The sequence below is a fragment of the Odontesthes bonariensis genome, chromosome 11, assembly GCF_027942865.1.
Source record: "Odontesthes bonariensis isolate fOdoBon6 chromosome 11, fOdoBon6.hap1, whole genome shotgun sequence".
In the NCBI taxonomy this organism is placed as follows: domain Eukaryota; kingdom Metazoa; phylum Chordata; class Actinopteri; order Atheriniformes; family Atherinopsidae; genus Odontesthes; species Odontesthes bonariensis.
The window spans coordinates 15,851,555-15,875,881 of record NC_134516.1 but is presented as its reverse complement, the minus strand read 5'-3'; the positions used below and the strand labels follow the sequence as shown (position 1 = coordinate 15,875,881).

Below are 24,327 nucleotides of genomic sequence, written 5' to 3'. Positions count from 1 at the left end.
CAACCAGGACCAATGTAGCACAAAGTGATGTGTTTACACAGGAACTCAAAATAAAGTTAAATTAGTAGTAGTAAAGTAGAATGAGCCAAATGAGCTAAAATCTTGTGGATTTGCTGCAGCATGAGCCCCGTTTGTATATCGTGTCCTTAAGCTGATACCATGACCAACGTCCAAGAGGGATGCAGCATGGAAAGAAGTAGCAGAGGTGAGTAGCAGACCTAAAAACAGACACCACAAAAAAACTGTGCAGTACTTTTTCCAGTCTGTCAGCTCCTGAAACCTACTTTATGTTAATGTGATGCTTGGAACCTGTGTTTGTCATCACAGTCGCAGCCTACTACAATTCAAGGAGTATCGTTTGCACGGACTGCATACATCAAACATGATTTTGTAGCCAATTTCATTAGATACCCGTCACGTAGTGTTGCTTGCAGTGAACTCATAAAATAGATACAATTACGTAATGCCCAGATAACTCCATCACTACGGATGACTTTACATGACTGTTGTATACTTGATAGCATTACACTGCTGTGACAAAGGCCAATAAACTGACTGTCATAAATGCCATAAAATTAATACTGTGTTTGCATAATCATTAATGTCCATTGGGTGCTGTGGGCAGGATCAAACTATGTTCCCGACCGATGAAACAATTCCGATGAAAGCTTTAAAAACAATATTTTGATGGAAACAGTTTATTCTTTTTTTAAACAGAGGTACATTGCAGCCTTAAATACACTTCAGAGCAAGACGACTGTGGGACTGAAGTCTATTTTGGTCTGTGTTTCCACAGATTCTGTGGAGGTTTTCCTTTTGTACATAGTGTAAGAGCTGACCATTCACGGTAAATGCTAAGAGCCCGTTAAAAGCTTAACAAACACAAAGCTGTGCCTTTATGAGGAATAGACATCATATTCAGCACTAGTTCCCCTCACTCCGGACATCCTCAGCAAACAAACAGACAGTAGATGTCTTCTCTAATGCAGCGTGGCTTGTTTGAGGAGTGTTACTTTACAGATGCTTCCATTTGCCAGACACTTAACACGACTAAAATCGTTTATAGTTGTCACTTTGAATGCATTTGGTCTTATTGGACGGTTATAGTGCTGATGTAAGTGAGATGGTGGAAAACAAGAGGAAGATTGAGAAAACTGAGATTCGTATGATCTGAATGAGTGTTAAAGCATTTGCTATTAAGTTAGATGAGGTGAACGTATACTGTAAGATATTACGCAATTTATCAGTTTTGAACTGTTTACGGCAAAAATTCTCGGGGGAAAAAATGCGGTAAACCGAAACCCAACGTAATTCTCTGAAGGTCCCAAAGTGATTTCTTCAGATTTCTTTCTGAAAAGTGTCATCAAAGAATTAGACAGGTATGTTAGTTTTCTGTCAGGACGGTGGCTTTTATTCAACCTAAAAACTTCTGATACGGTTCCAGAGGAAGTTATATCTTGAATTTTAGATTTGAACTAATTCTATTCACTAAAACTGATTCACAGGTTCTTTTCTTGATATTTTTACTGAGCAATACTCTCAGTTTAGGGACCACATCAAAGCATATGTGCACAGTTGTTGGGCCATGATAATAATATTCAGTGCAGTTACAGCACTGGAAATTATATGGTCCCATGTTGCCAAAGGAAAATTGACTATAAATGCATTCAGTTAATGTTCCATAAATTGCGTAAAATGGGCTGAAAATGTTGATTTGTCTGTCCTGACTTTCTGCCAAGACAATTGCATTATATCCAGAGGACAAATTATAAAGTTGATTAGCCTATTTGTTTTTATTACAGGGAAAATTCCATTTCAATTCAATCAAATTAATCAAACTAAGAAACACTCCAGGATTTACATGTCTGTGTGCGTCTTTTTATGTGTGTACATGGGTGAATGTGGCTTCTACTACAAAAGTGCTTTGAATGGTCAAGAAAAGCACTCCATGAATATTCTATTTAACAAGTCTAAAAAAAATCTTTGTCAACAAACAGTTGTCCCTATAATGGACAATATAAGTACAAAAATGAAACATTTAATACGTTTCATTGACAGATTAAGCTTGATCATTCTCACCTCTTGTTTCAGAGGTAATTATAGATGTTTGAAGCTGGGCTAGTGCTTACTGTTTGAGGACTATTAGCTCACCAATTAACCAATCTGCATTTCTTTGTTTTCTTTTCTTATGGTGGCCTTATTTTCCATTTGTTAAACACAAAGCAGTTGTAGTTGTTCTTATGGGTTTTGCATGCTTGAAAAAGCCTTTGGCACTTTTATATTTCATTCAAATCAACACATCATACTGCTTTCTTTGGTGCAAAGGGTTTGCAGAACTGAGGTACAGGCATTTTTCAGAGTTGCACTGCACAGTGTTGTTTATCTTATGCAAAGGATGCTGGGAAATTGTGCATGAAAATCTAGACTCTTCAAACGGAAGTGTTCCATGTTTATACTTCAGAATAAACAGTAAAGATGGGCTTTGACTTCAGGGGTCAGTTCTGTAATGACGATCTTGGCTTGTGGCTAAATACTGTTTAAGTTTGGAAACTATCATAAAGCAAAAAATGTTAGGGAATCGCTGCAGTTTGAAGAGTCAGTGAACCTTTTCTTAACATCCTTCAATCACTGAGTACATCTGCCTATTTGTACGTAAATACACAGCAGCAAACACTGTTTCCATCCTCAAAATCAAGGCTGCAAACTCATATCCTCTCTGGTATTTTGATGGGACACAGTATCAGGACTCCAATGTGGAATACATGTTCTGGGTGACCTCACCTCTCTGAGACTACAGATGGCACTCAGCAGATTCAAAGCAGAAATCCTCAGCCACAGCATTGATGGCTAATTTTGTTCACGTCTTGTCTTTTAACACATGAAAACACCTTATGGACACATTGATTAGGTTAAAAACTTGATTTTTGGCCAAGGGACTTTAACAAATTTGTTGGTTATGATACAAACTCAATCTTTATTATATAATATGCTTTAAAAAAAAAAAAACCTGAGAAACTATTCTAAATCAATAAAATCAATAAAAGCCTGTGTACAAACAGTAGTTTGTATTGGATGCTACCTTGTATAAAAGGATACCAATTCAATTCAGAAACACTAATGTACACAAACATATGAATACTCTCTGCTGGCTAGAGTCAACCTCCTCCAGATGGACAGAGGCAAGATAAATCTGCAAATCTGCTCTTATTAGTTTTAAATTAAAGCATTGGTTTCACATTCTCAAATGAAAACTGTTGCTATTGTGTGACCTTAAACTCATTATAAAACTGTGAAGGGATTCACAGGAACTTAAAATGATTAACTAAATGAGTCAATATTTTTTTAATGCCACTAACTCCTACACTTAGATTTCAGTGTGTAAGTGGTGTCTTCCTGTGAAGAGAAAGTGGGAACCTTCCAACACAGATGTTGGGTTCAGTTAGAACGGCAAGTTACCGCAAAGCTCAACCAAAAAGGAAGCTGCCATCCTGAACTCTTCACCATCAACACAGCTCACCGCCTGCTTCACACAGTTCTCAATACCCTGCCTTTGTCTTGAATTTGTTGGATGAAGGGTAAAATGCAGGGCAGATGTAGGTGTTTTTGTTAAGAAAATTCTCCCAATGAGGCTCAGGGTTGCTGGAGTAAGTCAACACAAAGGTTTAATCTTGCAGCAAGCAGACAAGTCTGCACAACATATTACAAAGCTGACACGGGGTTGTCTGCATTCTAAAATGATATTTCTGCTTTCTACTACAAAACCAATGGCCATACATGGTTATGAGACATTCCTGTAGTTCCCTCCTATCACTGTCTTTGTTAGATGAGTACAGTGTAGTTCATATCATAACATCATATAAGACTTCTTTGTTCAGTAAATCAATGTTCATACAGAAGATAGAACTAGCAAAGATAGGAGGCCTTCTTCAGCATTCAAGGTTAAACAAATAAGATAGGAGGAACCTTCCCCCAGCACATAGTGGCCCTTAATCTTCCAACACTGTAAAACATTCTTACACACAGTACTTCTTTTCTTATGATATTTTTCTAACAGTTTTCTTTTGTTGTAGAACATTCTCACATTCAATATCACTCACTTAAACCTTTCCTTTTGTTTAAAAATAGACAGTTGTTACACTAAGTCTGAATAAGTTGCAGCTACAAGTGTCAGTTTCCCCCACTTTTATTTCGTCCCATTTTAATTGCTTTAGAACCTGTGTTTGTATTTATTCTATATTCTTAGTTGAATCCAGTATGTTCAAGGGTATTCAATGCCCTAGTAAAGAACTCTAAAAATGTCCACTACCTCGTTTAAAAGTTGCTGTACTTGTGAGTTTGTCTTACATTTAGCGTTTGTAACACCCTAACCAGCTTTCTATAGCACCATCTAGTGGTTACTGACATACAAGACAGCAGTCTTTCTTAAAATGGAAATTATTTTTATGTCAAATGTCAGAACAACATTTCAACATCTGCAGCAACATTAGTAAAAACAAAAGTTGAGGTTCTAGAAGGCTACGATCATTGAGAAAAGGAGCCCTGTGTTACCAAAAAATTAAATCACTTCCCAACAGTTTTGATGGTCAGACTGAGATAACTGGAAATAATTTATTTTCTCTGATGGCATTTATATTTGAGCTTTTAATGTCACATTTTGGAGCAGTCAAGCGATTTAGCGGTCGTTTTAGACATGTTTAAACAGCCTAAGAGGAAGTGGGCGGGACTTCATGTCCCTCTCCTCTCTCATTGGTTTACTGCACTATCAATCAGCCCACTTCCGACAGCTTTCTTCATATCGGATATGACGTAACAAATGCTTAGACTTATCGGAAGTCAGAGGTTTACTGAGAAAGTAAACGGTACCAGTGACTTCGTTAACGACATAGAAACCATAAAAGTTAGCCTGGTTTAATCAGATGGCTTACCCAGGATACGGTGGGGTGAGTGAAATATGTGCTACATTTATTTTAAAGTGTCACACGAGCTACATCAGTTGGTAAAAGTTAGCCTGGAAGCTCTCACTCGGCTCTATAGTAATGAATATTGAGCCGCAATAACTTAAACTTGTGCTCATAACTGACCGCCGCAAAGATACAACAGTACCTGTAAGTTCTCTAAGAGCAACAGGGGACTTTTTCCTCCTGCTGAAGCTGGAATTCAGAAGCTATATTAGCATCCACAGTTGGTTGGAAATTGAATAACTGGGAAAAAATGTCTTCCGGGTCGTTAAATCGTCAACATTATAGAATGCTTTGGTGAAACTGTCACCTTTAGCCCAGCAGCTGTGTACGAGAAAAACGCCCACTAGTATGAAACTACATATAAGGATCAATGACATATAAGGGTTGGCATGATGACAAATTTAAAAATATGTTTTCAACCTGTTAAAACAACATGACCAAAGACCGTTAGAATGTATATTTTGCATTTCTGTTGGTTTCATAGTATTTGATATGACATTTCTACCATTTTTAAGCAAATACAGAGCTAATGGCCCATTATTTTCTCAAATGGTGTAACCAAAAAACAATATATATTTATTTGATATTTCACCCTCTAAGATTTTATGTAAGTGTAGCCATGAAAACAAGTAATTGATTTTCAAATATCACATGAAAAATATTTTGTTTTATCTATTTTTAAATTTAGATTACATGGATTTTTTTATCGAGCCGAGCAAGACAGTATGTTGTAAACATTTAGGTTTTCTGCATATTCCTTGACCAGTTGGGTAAAAATGGTTTTAAAACACATTACTACAGTGTACTTGAATACTTAAATCTCATCCATAGTAACTTTTTTGTATAATATGAGATTTTTGGAAAAAATACTGGTTACGCCAATTGACACATCGGTTACACCAACTGACCATAAAACATCTACAGCAAAAGGACAAGAAATTGACACAGAAAATAGTCATCAAGGTAAACTGAATTGGATATTTTAATACTCCATATCAAAAATGATGTCATAACAACAATGAAGAAACAGGATTAATTTGTGATCTATTCTGGATTAATTTGTGTTCTATTTCAGGTCAGATCTCATACAATTTCAGTCTATACCCATTGTTTTCAAAAAGAGTAAGAGAAAGTGTGTGTGAAAGAGAATAAGAGTGAGTGAAAGAGTGAGTAAGATCATATCTTAACAACCATGAAGAAACAGGATTAACTTGTGATCTATTCTCATACAATTTCAGTTTGTAAAATAACAGCCTTTGCTTTCAAAGAGAGAGTGAGTGAGAGAGAGAGTGTGTGTGAGTGAGAACAAGAGAGAGAAAGAAAGAAAGAGTATCATCATTCATTTCTTTCATCACTAAACTGTTCTGATTACACTTTTAAAAACCCGAGAACCATCAGTGTAAGTTCATGCCATCTGATGAGATCTGAACAAATTATTTAACATTAACATAACAATATAAATGAAACAGCGTCTCAGAAACGTAAGACTTGAAATAGTTCTGCCCCGAAAAGTTGAGTCTGTGGAAGAAAGACATTAACCTTTCAAGTTGTGTGCTTGGAACTGTTTCCAGGCATCTTCTGTTAGTTTGGAATGATGTGAGTTCACAGGTTCTGGCTCAGAAATAATGTGGAGAACATCAGACTCGTAATAAAACAAGATGTCAGGTGGATGAGGCCAGGTGAAGACATTCTTCTCGGCTAGCTGTTGCATGCAGCTTGCCTCAACTTCATCCCCAACCACCTGAATGATTTGCCCCACAAATGGTTTGCCCTCGTATCGAACAAGAGCAAACTTTCCTTGCCTACTTTCCTGATCCTCCACGCTGTCAGGTGTTGAAGTGGTTGCTGGTGGATCCCTTTTGTTCTCCCTATACTATCTCTGGTACTGCTTCCACCTTTTCTTCATCTTCTCCTGATTCTGTTTGGAGAGCTGTGCTACTGGGGTGTTCACAATCTTTCCCTCTCCCTTCCTCCTTTGGTAGCTATAAATACAATGTAAAAATAAAACAATTAGCCTTTTATATCTAGAATAATAAATCATCCTCTCACTTCTCTCATTTCCACAGCCTATCTACATCACTGACTTTATTCTTCACATGAAAAATGTGCGTGTGTGTGCTTGCATGCCTGTGTCTGAATGTGTGTGTGTGTGCATGCTGTTGCGTGTGCACTACCTTGCCCGTCTTTTTGCCAGGTAAATTGCTTTAGCAGCAGGATCTGCGTTCACTTGCGCTCTGTGGCGAGCCACTTTTTCCTTGCTTGTAAGTGGCATCTATATATTCAAAATATATTGTGGAAGTTAAAATTTAAAAAAAAAAATATTTACATTTCAAAAATCACTTAAAATACAATCTAAATTAAACCCTACTAAAGCTACTGTTCATGCTACAGTTAGTCACTATTTAAATTAGAAAAATAATATAATTGCCACCTTAAATTACATACTCTTTGGCCTGAAGCTGGTCAAATTGGCCTCAAACAGAAAGGAGTCAAATGGTGTAACCGGTTACACCATTTGACATTTCTATTTAAAATCAAAATTTGTAGGCATTATTATGGACAACTATGTACACACTTGACCTTTATGTGAATATTCAAACACAGTTTTTACATTAAATTAAATATTTTATGATTATTATGGTTTATCAACATTTTAAGGAGGTCATACCATTTGACATGTAAACTAAGCTTGCCTGACCATGGCCTAAAAACACTTAATTATTAACAATTTTAAAGAGAGTTACTAACCTTGACTCATAGCAGTTGGGGTCTTCAGGGGTCCTTCTCTGTGACATCATTTCCTGTCACATGATCTTCTGACTAAATACTTACAAAATGGCTCCTTAAATGGCGGTTACACCACTTGACATTTCAAGTGGTTGATGTGACAGACATGATTCCCCATATTCATTAAAATATTCAGAACAATGGGATTCCATTACTTTTATTTCATATTGTAAAGTTCTTATGCAAGATCATGCCAGATTATTTTATAAGGGATTTCAGAGAGAATTTCACATTTTTTTTCAGCAAGTGTAATTATTTGGTTCATGTTTTTGTGGTTACACCGTATTGACATTTTTACCCAAATTCTCTTAATACTCTCTAAAAATTGAATAAATCCCAAACTATAAGATTAGGGTTTGATGAGAATGGTGAAAATAATTTGTCAATTTATTTTCAAATTTTAACAATTTTAAATGTATCTAACCCATATGTACACAAAAAAATGAGCGTCACGTCATTGACCCACAAACGTTCAACATTTTAATTTAGCTATTTTTGTATGTCTGTACACTGTATCTAAAAATGCAGGATGGTTTATTTCAATAGGTTAATATCTTTGGGTCACAGCGTTTATCCTGTAAATCCTCAAGTTTATTAACTAAAGGGACACAAACACGTACTCTTATAGTTTTATTCCGCTTCTTAAGTTGTTCTGGACTGGATTTGTAAGACTTTAGAAAACAGTGTAAATGATGGGTCAAAACTTTTGACCTTTAGGTTAGTTTTTAATAAGTTTCTGCTGAGGATACCTGCTCATGACTCATTAGTGTTTGCATACTTTCTGCAATCTATTGTTATTGTGAGCAGCATTTTTTATGACAGCCCTGTCCTTCATTCTGAATTGCTTTTCTCCTTAGTATGGTGGCCCAATGCCGGGCATGCCAGCTCAGGGAATGCCACCCCAAGGAATGCCAGGAGGACACATGGGAGGTCACATGCCTGGGCATATGGGTGTGCACATGGGGGGCGCACCACCACAGGGAGGGTATAGCCCTTATGGAGGAAGTTATTCAGGTGCATTCGGTGCCCCAGCCCCAGCTGCCAATGATCCAATGTGGGGATACTTCACAGCTATAGCTGGCCAGGTATTGTAGATGTACTGCAACATTTGACATTGTGAAATGTTTTAAAAACGCATGTAGCCATTGGTAAACCCAGATTTCTTTAGAATTTCTCTCTTGGTTTCACCTTCACCTTACAAGCCTGGGCATGAATAACTAAAGCCCTCTGCAGATGAATCACATTTCACATAAACCACTTCGGGTGAAGCATGAGGGGTTTATCGTGATTCTTTTTTACTTCAGCTTTTACACGTCTGTGAAGATGACAGAGCCCGTTTGGGATTGCGGTTGGGATTTTACAGAAAAAGGTGAAAAGGGGTGTTAAAACCTACTGAGAAAGACTTTCCAGATGTTTTCCATTGTTTCACTCAGCATATATAGTGTCATACTCAAATGTTGGCTTGCACAGGGTCGTCGGTGGGGATTTTTAAATGTGCAGTTGACCAGCAACCCAATCTCTTCAGAACATTATGTATTCTTTTGAGAGTCTCGCATAAGTGAGTATAATTCTGCTCTTTGCAGGACGGTGAAATTGACGCAGAAGAGCTGCAGAGGTGTCTGACACAAGCCGGTTTCACTGGCAGCTACACTCGTAAGTTGACCGTCTGAACCATACCATCTTCATGAGCTTTTTGACTCTGCTCAGCAATGTTTTCTCTCGCTGGACAGTTTGGTCTCCTTAGTTTCCCATAACTGAAAAGATTTATCCACAAAGAGAAACTTTAACTGAGGAACTGACTTAACTCATGTGGTTTGTAGCACTCGACCACTTCCCCTCCCCTGAAGAATCTCCTGTTGAGTGATGTCCCAGTATTCAAATGCACTTCTGTGTAGTCTGCTATTTAAAAGCCATATGAGCAAGTTTAAAAAAAAAACAAAAAAAAACAGGTGCTAGAACCATCATCAGATAACAGCATTCAGAAAACAGTCAGTTTCCCTCATCATTACTACTTCTCATAAATGAGATATGTGGCTTTGTGAATCTATAAAAGTGACGGCATTCAGTGATTGAGACGCATTAGCTTTTTGCTAATGTTTCTTACGCTTGATTCAGACATGTGAAAGTCCTTGACAGTCACAGCTTCCTCACAACAGCACATCTTATCACCATTTCAATTCAGATTATCATCCAAGCGCACAGCGAGTATGTGAAACCTGGCAACAGTGGAAGAAAGCAACTGAAAATAGGATTTTTCTAAACATTTTAGCTTGTTGCAATATCTGAGCATATAATGTTAACAAAATAAACATCAAGTCTTGTATTTTTTTTTTTTTTTTTTGCAGAATTGCCTGGCAAATTTCTTTGAAGGCTGATATTTGAAGTGCATTTTTTTTGTGGTTCACAGTCACCAAATCCTTATTCAGAAGGGGAAATGTTGAGTTTCTGAATCCTGATCCTCACCATCGCTCCATTCTTCCTTTTTGTTCGAATTTTTCGAAGCGTACGCTAACAACCTTGTATATTAGAAATGTTTGAAAGCTGTTGGTTTAATTTGAATTGTTTGTAATGTCCAGTCCAGTGCTGCATTCATGTGTTAAACCATTTTTCAGACATGTGCTCTACCACCGGCTGCACTTCTACTACTCAGATGTTACCCCCTGTTTGTTCTGTTACTTTACCCGACCCCTCAGGAAGCTTTATCAACGCATTCTTTCTACTTTTTGGAACTGCTGTTGTCTATCAAGGGAATGCAGTTAAGAACACTTTTATTTGGATTGGCCTCATTTTTTCAGACCTGGGGCTGTTGATCTCTATGAGCAGGCGCACCTGGAGCTACAAAATGTTGGCACATATTTGATAAATCTGCAAGGTTGAGGGTGGAAAAGCATGACATTTTGAAACGGATAATATATTGGCACTCTGAAATGAATAGTTTACCACCTTTTTATCAATGTGAATGTGTTGCTCACCGAGCTGTGTCTGTTGTAAAGCAGGTAGTGGATGATTGTTCAGCGCAGTGAATGCTGACACGGTGTTTGACCGAGAGGTTGAAAGTTCAGTCTTAAGATTTTGCAAACAGTTTCGCAATAAGCAAATTCCCTGCAGCACTCATTTTGGTTAGTAGCTTAAAAGTTATCTAAACCACTTTGAATCTTCTGCAGGAGCAAATCCCAGCTTTGTGAATCAGTCTAGGTGAAGATCAGCGTGGCAGACTTCAAGTGGGAACCAATGTGCCACTTTATTTTTTTTTTTTAAAGTAGTTTCTCTATGCCTGGCCTGGTTGGAATAAACTAGAGGTTTTTTTTTTTTTTTTAAATGAATATGACCTTGGTTTTAAAAGCAGGGTTTTTGCGAGAATTTGCCTTCATAATGGAAATTAAATGGTGATCTCGATGTGTTTTTTTTTCTTGTCTTTCCAGCCTTCAGCCTGGAGACGTGCAGGATCATGATTGCAATGCTCGATGTATCCTTTTTGTGCTTCCTGTGTCAAAGAGAGCCTCTCTGTGGAGCTCAGAAGTGGAAATCGGGTGAAGGTTGAAGTTTTAAATGCCACAATGGGCCGGTCAGCATGTCCGACTCATACCTTTCTATTCACACTCTGGGCTGAAACAAAGGTGTGGCTCTCCCTTAAACCAGGTGAACCAGCAGCTTGCCTTTTATCAGAGTTTATGAAAGCTTAACTCGACTGTCACCAGAGGGACTTAACTGGGAAGATGGGTTTCAATGAGTTCAAGGAGCTGTTCGCCGCTCTGAACGGCTGGAAGCAGAACTTCATGATGTTTGACCAGGACCGGAGCGGAACAGTCGAACCTCACGAGATGAGTCAGGCAATCAGCTCTATGGGTGAGAGTCGTAACTTTTCATCATGATGGATGTCTAATGGCTCCTGATAACCCATCTAATGGCAACTGCAATGTTTAATGACTCTTAATTAGACTTAATAGCAGTCAGTCACAAGTTAATGTGCTGGGTTATCTTCCATTTATTGCTGTAGTGCTGTGGGGGTGAACTTCTGTCACTCCTCATTTTCCATTTACACTTAAGTCTGATATTTAGATGGATCACCACCAACATTTTCAACGTGCTTGCAACACAGGGACATAAGTTGCCTTCTCTTTCCTTCTTTTGCCATTTTATCGGTTAATTAAATCTGTGGTAAGCAATCTGTTGTGCGGAGTGCCATTTTGTCTCACATGCAGCCTGTAAAGGTATCATTTAGAAAACTTGCAACATGCATTTAATGTGGTATGGGCCAAAAAATTCTGACCTGAAGCTGATGGAAGAAATTAGGCCGAGTTTCTGGAATGTGCTCAAATGCATAGGAATAGGACATCTGTAGTCAGCTGTAACGGATTAACCTACAAATTGCAGATTAGTCAAGTCAAACATGCAAAGAAATACTTTATTAATTTAGCTTTCTTGGTGTTCCAATAGCCACAGGATGGTTATGAGAATTTCTAGTAGTAAATTCACTCATGGAGATATTTTCAGGCCTTTACAGCCCCATTGATATGCTCTTTTTTTTTTTTTTTTTTTACCTCAGTTTAACAGTTGTCTGTCAGAAACGCTGTAGCAACAGGGCCTCATGCTGAGTTTTTATGTTTTTACTCTGCTGTGACAGGCTATCGCATCAGCCCCCAGGCCCTGAACGCAATCATAAAGCGCTACAACAAAGGAGGCAGGATCTTCTTTGATGACTATGTGGCCTGCTGTGTCAGACTGCGTGGTCTCACAGGTACGAACGCGAACACCGAGATATGACATGTTCGGCAAGCAGCCACCCACGCGCTTTTAATGGGGACTGAAAGCGTGCCATTACAACTTTCCTCAAGCACCGTTATGTGAAGCGCCGGGAGTTCTTGAGGCACTTTCTACACTCTTTGTTGCTCTTTCTGTTGCAGAGACTTTCAGACGGAGAGATACCATGCAGCAGGGATCCGTCAACTTCCCATACGATGATGTGAGTCCTTTCCGCCCCCCCTTTTAATATTTGTAACAAATGCAACAAATGATCTAATGTTCCTCAACATTTGTTTTTGTCTGTTAGTTATCATGAAAGATGCTTTAGCACAGACAAACTGGTTGTGGGCTTTTGTTTTTGCTGCCTCGGCACGACTCGGTTTAAAAGATGTTCTTCCTCACTGTGTTTTTCACCGTGCAGACAGTATTTTAAGCTGTGCGTGTGCAGTACTTTGACTTGGCCAGCATGCGAAAGGTTCCAAGTACAATGCTTGCTGTTGAGTCTCTGTGGTTAATTGGTGGTTCACACTTTCTTTCTGCACATGTCTCTCTTTCCCTTTTGCCAACAGTTTATCCTGTGCACTATGGCCCTCTAAGTGCTGCCGTCTGTCCCGCAATAAGAGGTCAGGGCGCTCGTGCCAGTCGGTGACCTCACAGTAATGCAAAGGGAGGCCAGTATGTTAGAGTGACAGTAAACATGCTTATAATGCTTATTGTAACGTTTTTGTCTTATATTTCATGAGCCATGCTGAATATTAATCAGGTGCACATATACGAACAGGATGTATTAGAGGGAAATGTTTGACTTTTTACTGTTTTTGTTTATTTTTTAACATTTATGATTTCTTTTCGTAATATAAAGTCACAGATATCACACGTCCCATGAAATGCCTGAATGATTTAAAAAGAATGATCTTGTCACGTGGAAAAAGTGTCAAAAGATGTTTAAAAGAAGAGTGTTTTAGTGTGAAGAAATGATCTACGAGCGGTCTTTGCAGGGCGGCCATTTTGGAGCGTACATGGTAAACCGGAAGATAAAGGATGTTCAGATCTGTGTACTCCCAACTTCAGTGCCATTACAATCAAACTGTATTTTTATATCAAATAAAATGTACCTCAGCATTTTAAGTCAAAATTGAATGCAGTAACATTTACAGATTTCATGATTTTCTTTTACCTTTACTTTTTGACAGAAGTTGGCTTCAGTGTGAGGCCCACGTCTGTTTAATAACATGTGGAACAGGCCTTTTTTGCAGTGGCTTCATGTCCAACTTCCTAACAAGCCAAAGTGACTGAGCTGTAAATTTCTACTAGTTCTTAACGATACTTACATGTGAATGAAATGTCACAGAATTTTCTTCTTTTGCGCTTGTAAAGATTTTCTTCTTCTTCTTTCTTAACGTTCCAGCTCAAACACAGTTTTTCCACTTTTACGCCCCCTCCTCCCAAATGTGGCAGGAAAATCATGTTGGGTTTTCTTTTTTTAACTCACAATAAAGGCTTTTTTTTTTTAATCAGTATGCTTTCTGTTTATTCATTTGTACAACTGCGCATTGCTCCTCGTTCTATTTACACAATATACTTTTATTTCTTTAAATATAGTTAAGAACAGAAACATTCAAATTAGCTGTTTTGAAGTGTTGTTGCGTTGTATAAAATACAGTGGCAAACGTTAAAAAAAAAAAAAATGCATAAAAACAATTGTGAACAGCGCTAGATTTAAAAAGTGACATTTAGAATCCAGTACAGCAAGTTTGCTCATCTCTGTGCAAAAGTGTGCAAATCTCATGAAAAGTTCAGCAGACGACCCTTCGGGTGCTGGACGTGTCGAGTTTAGACTTTAGCAACTTTTGTTCTACAGCTAAAGTAAGTCAGCTTATCGCTCAGAGGAAGGAGCCGGCGTTCTGTTGGAAATATTCGAATATTCTCACCCATGTTAATCCTGGAATCTCTCGGGATTTCTCCCACTTCTCAGTTTTTCAAGAAATCAAATAGACTTCTTACCAACCACTTCATCTCCACGTGTTTAGGAGAAAAAAACCCAGGCTTCCTTTACAGAGAATTCCGGTGTTGGAATGCCACTCGCCTGTTTCAACATGCGGAAAAAGTCTGGAGGGAAAGTCCATGTAGAAACTCTGCTAAAATGATATGAAAATCAATGTGCAATATCAAACGGGGACAAACTATTCAAACGGCAGACAATCTACGTGACAACATGCAGTGTTGCCCGTCTCGCGCCCTGCTTGCTACATTGAGAGGCTATGCATTGCACCCATCGTCATCCCAAGAGCAGTCCACAGCATTCAAACAGCAGGCTTAAATTAAAAATAAGGAAAAGGAATAAGATGCATAGAAAAATAATGGCAAATCAAATATTTTCCTTTTTAGAAAAATAGGTCTAACTGTCATTTCAAATTTTCCGTGGACGGTTATATATCAATTTATGTCACACAGCTGATTTTGATGATAAAGCCAAGTGCAGTCTCCATGCAATACGTGAACTTGTATTGGTGTCTATGTGGTTAGGAAACTAAAAGAACTACTTCATTTTCCGACATGCAATTCACTCTAAAATGGTTGAACGGAGTCACGTGTGTGTGTGACGGCGGAGAAGACCGTTAGGTTGCATTGGTCTGATGTGGCTTATAAAGGCTAGAGCAGGTGAATAAAGCTAAGGCTGGTGAAGGCTGAGCTGTGTCCTCAGCCTAAGACGCGTGCCGCCGTCTCTCGTTTCATTTTGTTTTTTTCCTATGATGCTTTGTCTGTGATTATTCTATACAAAGGAAGCTGTACAGTTTAGAAATATAATGGAAGACCTCCAGTAAAGCATGCAACAGAGCAAAACCATCAACCCCAGCAGTTCCCTCCAGCTGTGAAGAAGGCTCAGGATTGTTGTTTCTTGTTCAGCAGTCGAATTGAACCGAAAATAAGGACTTTCACGTCGAGACAGTTTTGGTGGCTTTTCTCCTTCTGTGACAGCGATGGCAAAATGTCCTTCCGCGAAACAAAAATAGTGTTTTCTTGAAAGAACGAGAGAAAATGTGATGGGTTGGAGGAAAAGTGTGTCCATCGACTTTGAGTCGAAGTTTTTAAAGTTACTTACTTACTTGTTATGTAAGGCAAATACAGGGGGCAGCACTATAAAACGAGCATGTCAAAGAGACCAGGCAAAGCGATTTAAGGGTCAGGTGATGGCTTTTCCTTGAATTTAAACAAAAGGTCAACGGTGTGACACCAAATTTGCCTGTTTTCTCCTTGACAAGTAGTTAAACATCCTGATATAGATGAACTTTGTTGCTAAATAGTGAATGGGCAACATTTGAGATGGTTGCCATCTCCATCTTGACAGCTGGATGTCAGTTATAGTTGCGCACTATTCCTTTCATGATAACTTCTAGTCCGGAGACCAGTGCGGTCTGTTGTTTATTAACAGAGAGCAGAGCGTTCTAAGCACTGAGACTCATTGACCAACAAGCGCAGAGTGCCAGGTGAAATCCAAGATGCACGTATCTGATGCAGCTCCAGTAAACTCAAAGACCAAACAAACCTTCAGGAGGCGAGTTCGTTGTTGGATGAAAACAAATTCAACCACAAAGACGAAATCCGTTTTTTTTTTTTTTGCCCATCAGATTCTCATTTCTACAAGCCACACGAAACTAGCGAAAAACAACCGAAAAAACCCCATTGTGCAAACAGCTTAGATACAAATGTCCTTAGCAGTAGCCAAGTTCCAGTTTGACAATATTGGGATTTAGGTAGTTAAAATGGAATTTATACGTGGCAGTCTCATATCTTAAAACTACAAAATCTGTTTTCTACTATTATTTTGTGTCTTTCACATATAGTGTGGTTAAGTGAAATGAGTTTGATCTTTCCAAGCAAATGAATCCACAACATAAGGGCAGTTAAGAGCTGCTGGTTAACTTTGTTCAGGTTATATTGAGATATTTCCAGAACATTTTTAACTCTACGAATATACCAAGATCCAGTGTGTTTCCAGCACTGGCCCATCATTATTGCTTTCAAAGGCCTACAAAAGTAGTCGGTGTGCTATGTGACGTCCACACAACCTCTTCACGTGCTATTAGACTTTGTCTTGTATCTTAAGCTTAATAAGAAGTGGTTTTTCCGTCTGTTGTGGAAATGTTTGCGGACGGTAGCCAGATGAAACACACAGGTGGATCTCCTCATGAGCTTGTGACAGCGTTGATAGTTGCTTTTTGGGAGCTGCTGAAAAAGCAGTAGAGGGAAATAGAAAAGCCTCGAAGAGGGCTTCAAGTAGCTTTCTTCCCTATTTAGAGGCCAGAGCTGTAGAAAACAGAGCCTCGATAGCTACAGGTAGTCTGTGAGCATGCCGATCACACCGTAATGCCTTGTGAGTTGCGGTGTGTGTGTGTGAAGAACATGCAACAGAGGACATGAGAACAAAAATCATGCATATCTTTCAGAAAAAGCACATGAGGTGCCCCGTGTTGCTGGCAGTGTTCTATTGGAACTATGTACACGATCTAGATGACTTTACATATGTTACTAATATAGTGTAGAAATACCTCAGTATAAATGGACTTTATACATCTAAATCAGAGCTTAGGGAGGGTTGGGACTGGTAGATGTTCTCAAAAGGAATGGAAGAAAGTCTATAGTTTTTATCCTTTGCATATTCAGTCTCTTTCTTAGACCCTGAGTCAAGCTTGAGAGAAGACCTTCAGTCATTGCAGAAGGGTTGGGGGTGGGGCCTACTTTCCTGGAATCCCAGGGTCAGACACTGGCCGGTGGAGTCCCAACATCCCTGAGCTGTTGGGAACGTCGGGTAGAGAGGCTTGTCGACCTGATGGGAACCTCAGTGTTGGTTGCTTGTGCAGCTCTGCCGAATCCTCGTTGTTAACTGTGTGTCTCTGCTCCGAGTTGGACTCACTTTCAAGCAGTCCTGCAAAGTTCCCCTCTGGAGGCGTCTCTGTGTGGACAAGAACTGGGGAGGTTTCTTTGGATTTGATAGGAGAGCCCTCTGAGCCTGGGACCTGTGGAAGATACACACAGCCTGGATTATGTGGCTGAGAATGAGCCATTCCTATTAATTGTACACATTGCACAGAAGAAGAATTGAGGTTCATATCAGGTCAATGTTTGTTATTAAAAGACATGAAACTCAAATTAATTATGGTTTGACACCATTTTGGATGATCATCTTTATTGTCTGCAGTGAAAAATAGTTGTCGGTGTACCTGTGGCTGAGGTGGAGCTGGCTTGAGGCTGAGATCTGTGTGGAGAGCAGACACTGGCTGGATCTTGATGGCTGGGCCCTGGTACTCAGGACTGGAGGTGACGGTGCTGTAGGCGGGGGGACCGGTTACAGTCTGCCTCTGGAGGAGCTGCAGGATGGTCTGGATGTCTCCAGTCATCTGGGACTCTAGCCTGACAGATGCATAAAAAAAAAAATGAAATTAATAAAGAAAAAAAAACAAACAAAAAAAAAAACATGGGGAGCAGTCAAATTTTGGTTGAAAACCACATATGTGAAGGATTCAAATAAGGAAGACAAATTAAACAAAAGTTAACTTCCTCAAAGTCATAACCTCGATTGTCTGGATGCTCACGTTTCTTTAATCAATACTGATTTCCATACTGATGACAAACAGGTGATGGGCGACTGCATGGTAGTTCCCAACACATCAGTCAGATTTGTAAATGAGCCCTCACATTAGACTAACCCTTCGTAACAAGAACACATCTGTTCTTTACAATAGGTCAGGCCGTAATTGCTTACTGGTGCGGGAACAGTTGTGACGACAATTAAAGGCCTAAACGAAGCCGAACATAACCCGACTATTAAAGTGCTCCCATTAAATTCCAAAGCTCCTGCTGTGATATCATCAGCGTCAGATCAGTGCAGTTTATCACCAGGTTATTTAGTGTTTGTGTAATTTCCACTTCCTTGTAGGGTCTCCGCTGTACTTGTGCACCATTTCTTTTCCAGCTGCAGTGATCTATTTTCAGCCAGTAATTTCTCACTTCTTATCACTATCAAGGAGAACATTTGCCTTACTGCTAGACCTTTACTAAATATGATGAGTTACATCGTTTTTCCCTCGGCTGTTGTTAGGGAATAGAGTTGAAGTAAATCGATAAAGGAATTGACAGTGGCGGCTCCTCCATAGGGGCGATTTGTGCGACGCACTACCAAACACGGAGTTTTTTTTTTTTTTTTTTTATCTAGTTGCTAAAGTGGGACTGATCTACTGTAGGCAAACTGGTTGTATATGTCATTGTCCAATCAGATTAAGGTCGCGCCTGGTGTTGCTACGCCCATTTTGTGCGATTTCTGTCAGGGTAGAATTTGCACCAGGAAGCTCCCATTGACATGAATGGGACCTCGGTTTTTTTCAAAAATCCTGCTCCCAATGCATTTTCTATGAGGGTTTATGTGCTCGCACAAACGATGCACAACGTGCTTTCGTCATCATATGTCTGTTGCGCGGGACCATGAACATTCTACTTGTTGTTGTAACATTGTGGTTTTCAATAAAGAAAAAAAAAAAAAACATTCTATGAAGAAGATGGCGAGTGTCGAGTGCAACAATACGGTAGTATTTCTGACAGAAGTACCCTTTAGTCGTCGTACTAATGCGGAGAAGGAAGTTTGGAAGAATTTTGCAGGATTTTCGGGCTCGCCTTGCGAGGCAAAGATGAAACCCAGGGCTCCACCAACCCTGCTATTTTTCCAGGTAGTATTTGATGTAGCTAAATAACTTAACCTTTTGTGCTCAATCATTGACTTGTAATGATTTAAATCTTTTATATAATGTTGACAATGATAGCAGAATGTATAATGACACATTCATTGTTAATGGTGCAGTATTATATTTAAAAAAGAGAGAAGTCTCACATAAGTAAGCTGCACTTAACCATGTTTGACAACTGGTTATACTTTTCTAAGTCATATTTTCCATAACTTCAATAAACACTTGACTTGGATTTATATGTTGTCATTTTAATTACATTCTTTAGAATGAAAATTTAATTAATCTTATCATTAAGGGCTTATGTGTTTACTTATTTCATAGAATCCTGGAACAATATGAGGAAAATAAATAAATAATGGTTAAGGTGTAATATTAACTGATTGGCAAATTATGCAAAAAATAACAAAAAATTATTTAAAATTATTACAATAAGTTATGCTACCTAGACAAATATACCTCAGTCCTATGGACTTTTATGGTACTTATGGACATAACGGGGGAAATTGCAGTCACTTTGGTTATTTGGAAGACCAAATAACCCCTCGACTCTGCGTTGTGTTTATTTAAGGAAGACAAGGAGTTTCTGGATGATTGGACATTTTATTTCCTGTGTGGGAGCACAACAGGTTTGCATCGGTGCAATCGGTTCAGCATCGCACAGCCCACTCTGATGCAGCTTTCACAGACTGGAAATTGCACTACCTAAAAAAAATGTCAGGAGCCGCCACTGATTGTAAATGATATGAGAGTGCAGAATGCGCGGATGGATGGATTCTCCGTGATTATCGTGGTGGCTGGGTGTCAGTGTTAACATATACCACTAGGGGGAGACTCAAAACTTCCAACCACATCCACGCTGTGGCATACAGTTAGTGAAGTGTTGTGGGAGCTTTGTGCCTCTGAAATGAAAATCCACCAGGATGACGAAGAATTCTGATGCCTGATAAAGGAGTGAATCAAAAGTCCAGTAAAAGTCCACTTCTCCTGTCTGCCCCTGGATCTGATATTAGGACAGATATAAGGACAACTGCACTTACATTATAAAAAATAACCTGCAATTCTTTGTTGAATCATGCGAAATGAGCAAGTTTTATGATATGTTTATGAAGTTTCTGTATGGTCAAACGGCGCCTGCACTGTGCGTCATCATCTAATGGAGCAACAGAATCTACATCAAGACATGGACTGTTTGACAGGGTGAATCATCTTTCCTTGTCTTTTTTCCTCACATATATAAGCCCAAGCAAAGAAAAAGCAGAAACGGAGCAAGCAGAGACTACCTGGCATACAGCTGAATTCCATCTGTGCTTGTAGAAGGAGATTTGGTGAGTCTAAGATGCACTGCTTTAATGATGGCCCTACCTGCCGTACTGCATCAGGAACACACTCACGCATAACTGCGTAAGCGGTTGTTTGTGGTGACTTATCGGCATCTCCACAGAGAAGCCAAAGGTATTCCAGTGCAGAATACCTAAACAACTCGAAAGCGCTTTTTCTAATTGAATCTATCAAGTCGAAAAGGTTATGTCTGAATACATTCAAACTTCCTAAAACATGCAAGTGCACCACCAAATCGCAAACCTCCCAGGGTGACGTCAAAAGTCTTTGCAATGTGTCTGCACCTCGTGGCGGAGAGCTATAAATAGACAGCCGCTCACTGTCTGCCTCCCCCTCATCTGTATCAGTGCACTGCAGCGGGCGTTCGGCCTCACATGTCTCCGGCTGAGTTTTCAGCCATTTATAGGCAGAATTATGAGACTCATACCGTGCGCTGTGAAAGAAGGTGATGAAAAAGAAAAGGAAAACCTATTACAGGAAATCTAGTCGAGTATGATCCTTGAGGTGTCTTCAGTTCTCCAGAGGTCAAACACCTCGTGTCCGAAAAGAATATATTTTGCATAAAAAGTAAGAAAATAGTAACTACCACGATGAGTTTAATTTTATTTGACACTGAATCTCTTTTGATATTATTGATTTTAATTCCCTTTGAGATTGTGGTGTGTTCCTGACAGCATGACAGCTTCATGTGAAATGTTGTGGTTTGACATGACCAACATGCTGTTTTACAGTCCTCTCCACCCCTCTGGCCCCCGCGCACCTGTTGAGGTGCTGCTGCAGCATGTCCAGCCGTTGTTCCACCTCTCCATAGGTGAAGTCTGTGTCGCTGTCGTCCTCCCCAGCAGGCGCCTCCTGACACTGGGCTGACTCCTCGGCACCCTCGCTGGGATGCTGACGCACCCAGTTTTCTGCATGGAGCTCTGGAGGGTGAGATGTGTGAATGTGTGAACACACACACACAAGATAAATGATCTGTGTTATTATTAGAGCAGTGTCTCAGGGGAAGTATCTTCCTGTGTCAGCTTACCTCCTACTGAATCCCAGCATCTATTCTAAAACACAATTCTGACCCTGATTGGCAATCATGCCCTCAGTGGGATATTTCCTCCCTTCCTTTTGGGTTCAGAAACAAAAAGCTGGTGTCTAAACTGACACTCCTGCTATGTTTCTCTTGCTGAGCTGTTCTTGGTGATCAATATCACTACTCTGTACTTTGGCAGAAACCATTTTACAGCTGTAACAGCCGCATTATGGGATATTACTGTCAAATATACAGACTGACACTGTTTCCTCCCCTCACATGCAGTGAGCTACAGCAGGTGAGCTGGACCTTTGTTCACGCTGAGTGGTTTTGTGGGGGATTTAAGGTGACAGCACAACTGCCTTTGCAGACAGGTCACATAAGGTAAAGCTGCAGAGACAGTTTACCTTAGGCTGGTTGCTGAATCTAATCTCTTACATTTTATATATTTCATGACTGAGAGGGTTTACGTTTCACCATACTGACACATAATCCTGGTTTGGTTTGTCAAAAGGTGTGACATTCCTCCTCTGGCATCTGGGGTTTTTGGTACATTTGATCAAAATCAAACCAAATTTGCAGATTTCCAGGAACATTTGTTTTTTAACAGTTAATGGTTATTTCTGAGAAAGAAAAAAACTTGAATAAAATTTGAAAAGAACAAAAAATCTAGGAGTAAATAAATAAGATGATTCCGTCACCTTTATACTCCTGGTTCTGCGTGCTGTCTCCAGCCTGTGCCTCTGGAGCGCTGCTCAGCCCAAGGCCCAAGGTGTGGTCCCTAACCACCGGGTAACCCAGCACACCAGAGCACAAGGGCCTTTGTTCCTCTTCCTCTTCCCTGCCTTCCTCCTCTTCCTCATCCTCCTCATCCTCTCCATCCTCAGCGGATTCTCTCCTCTCCTCAGCTGCCGAGGAGGTGTAGACGTGCCTCACCTGCTGGGCGTCGCTGTAGGTGGCCGCTGGTTTGCCGTGGGAGCCTGTGGGGAGAAACGGTAATCAGGAAATCCACTGGGGGAACAGTGACTTCTCTGCTAAGCCTTGCTCTGGGGATACCAGGGTTGTCTCATCTTTGACAACAGATAGTGTTTTCTTTGGGGTTCAAGTGAGGACAAACAATGTTAAACAAGAATTAAGCTGTGAGATTTTTCAGGTGGAGAAACATGCAACTCAGACTCAGAAATGTGAAATAAAGACTGTGAAATGGTCTGTAAGCTATATTCTCTGGACTCACTTTTGTTATATTGGGAGAAGGTGACACTGTATTCTCACAGCTTGTAACCATGGTGACCAATTAGATTTGCCTGAATCTAAGCCAAATGCTGAGCGCTGCTGTGAGGAGGCTCCATCTCCCAAGTCCCAAGTCTCGGACTGTTAGAAGTCAAATTACAACAGCTCCCATGGTGTGGCTCGCTGTTGCTCAAACATAGTTTGTGCTGTCATCTGAAAGGTGCCCCACTGTCTGAGGGCAGGGAGGCTGCTGTGTTTACCCTTGGAGGAAGTGAGCTGAAGAGAGATTGTCTAACTTGTGGGCACAGGTCCTGAGAGGGGGTAGTACAAACAGTCACTCAGATAAATAAGGGTTGATTGGGAAAATTCTGTCCATAGTACAACAAACAAATAGAGGGGTAAATGGTTCATATCATACGTATATGTAGGGACTGTCTACTCTTGAAGACTGCATATTACAAATTCAAATCACCCATTAATGCACATTCATACTGGAATTATTTGTTTTTGCACCGTACATCAAGCACATACCTTAACATTCTGAAGGGGTTGCCCAGGACAACAGAGCACAAAGGCCTATGCTGCTCTTCCCTGCTGTCATTCTCATCCTCCTCATCCCGCCTTCTCAGCAGACACTCTCACTTAGCCAATGACGGGTAAAGGCATTGATGTGATGCTGGCATTGGTATGAGCACATATGGGCCAATGTGAGATTCATTATCTCGACTAAGTTGACTTTGGCACGTGGACTGAGGAAGATGAGGAAGCACCGTCCTTCCGATTGGTGGGCAATCACCCTACCCCATGTTTAAAGAAGCCAATTCTCTTTGAATGTGATGGATTTATTTCATGACTGTAAAACACTGAATAGAGACATGTAAATAGTCCCTTAATCCCTTTAAGTATAGGATACACTGCTTACCTCTACCAGTGTGTGAGGGCCATGATGCTTGAAACACTCTGGCCAGACATACTGTAATTATAGCCTGCATTTGCTTTCTGTTATGACAGTGTCTTGCACATGCAGCTTCCACTTTCTCCTATGATAACAAGCAGATGCTAAAACGTTTTAAAATAGTAATATTTACTTTTTTTCTAAATGGCTGTGACTGAGATATATGAGAGAAACTGAGCAGCCGTGGAAGGTTTCAGTTGTGTAATGATGATGGCGGAATGTCCATATGACCATCACCAGATCATTTTCACCATTTGTTTTTGTTGAGAACTAACTAAAATGAATAAACAAATAAGAATAGAGTCTCTATCATCAGTCAACAAAAAAAATAGTCCCACTTTTTCTTTCATTAAATTAAAACAACTACTGGTTATCTTGAGCTGGTTATCTTGAGCTAACTAGTGCCAGATGCGATGCTTGCAAGAGTGTGTTCTCTGTTTTTTTTTTTACTTTTTAAAATAAGTACTCTGACAAATACATAGTGCAAAGTAGGAGGAAAAAAACTTGTTTGTCTGGCCACTCTAAGTGTAATAGTATGTCCTTTGATAATGT

The 24,327-nt window shown here is 39.8% G+C and overlaps 2 protein-coding genes and 1 long non-coding RNA gene across 6 annotated transcripts in view; 1 reads left to right on the top strand and 2 right to left on the bottom strand.

Moving 5' to 3' along the window:
* The first annotated feature begins 4,802 nt into the window (after positions 1-4,802).
* Positions 4,803-14,005, top strand: LOC142391698 (sorcin-like). Its single transcript, XM_075477687.1, has 8 exons — positions 4,803-4,940; positions 8,606-8,833; positions 9,332-9,401; positions 11,171-11,214; positions 11,447-11,594; positions 12,373-12,486; positions 12,653-12,711; positions 13,061-14,005. The coding sequence occupies exons 1-8, from the start codon at positions 4,917-4,919 to the stop codon at positions 13,085-13,087; spliced, it is 714 nt and encodes a 237-aa protein (XP_075333802.1). The 5' UTR covers positions 4,803-4,916; the 3' UTR covers positions 13,088-14,005.
* On the bottom strand, positions 6,293-7,936 carry LOC142391699 (uncharacterized). The gene is made up of 3 exons (XR_012770601.1): positions 7,710-7,936; positions 7,136-7,233; positions 6,293-6,943 (listed from the first exon to the last, which is right to left on the bottom strand). It is a non-coding gene; the product is annotated as an uncharacterized LOC142391699 (long non-coding RNA).
* Positions 14,006-14,054: 49 nt separating the features above from the next.
* The window catches only part of LOC142391697 (potassium channel, voltage gated eag related subfamily H, member 7), a 76,644-nt gene continuing 66,371 nt past the window's right edge, over positions 14,055-24,327 (bottom strand). For all 4 annotated transcript variants that reach the window (XM_075477682.1, XM_075477683.1, XM_075477685.1 and 1 more), the window contains 4 exons: positions 22,292-22,570; positions 21,330-21,489; positions 17,714-17,903; positions 14,055-17,509 (listed from right to left, as the gene is read on the bottom strand). In XM_075477682.1, the coding sequence (XP_075333797.1) occupies positions 17,228-17,509; positions 17,714-17,903; positions 21,330-21,489; positions 22,292-22,570 (911 nt within the window). In that variant the 3' untranslated portion in view covers positions 14,055-17,227. The remainder of the gene's footprint in view (positions 17,510-17,713; positions 17,904-21,329; positions 21,490-22,291; positions 22,571-24,327) is intronic.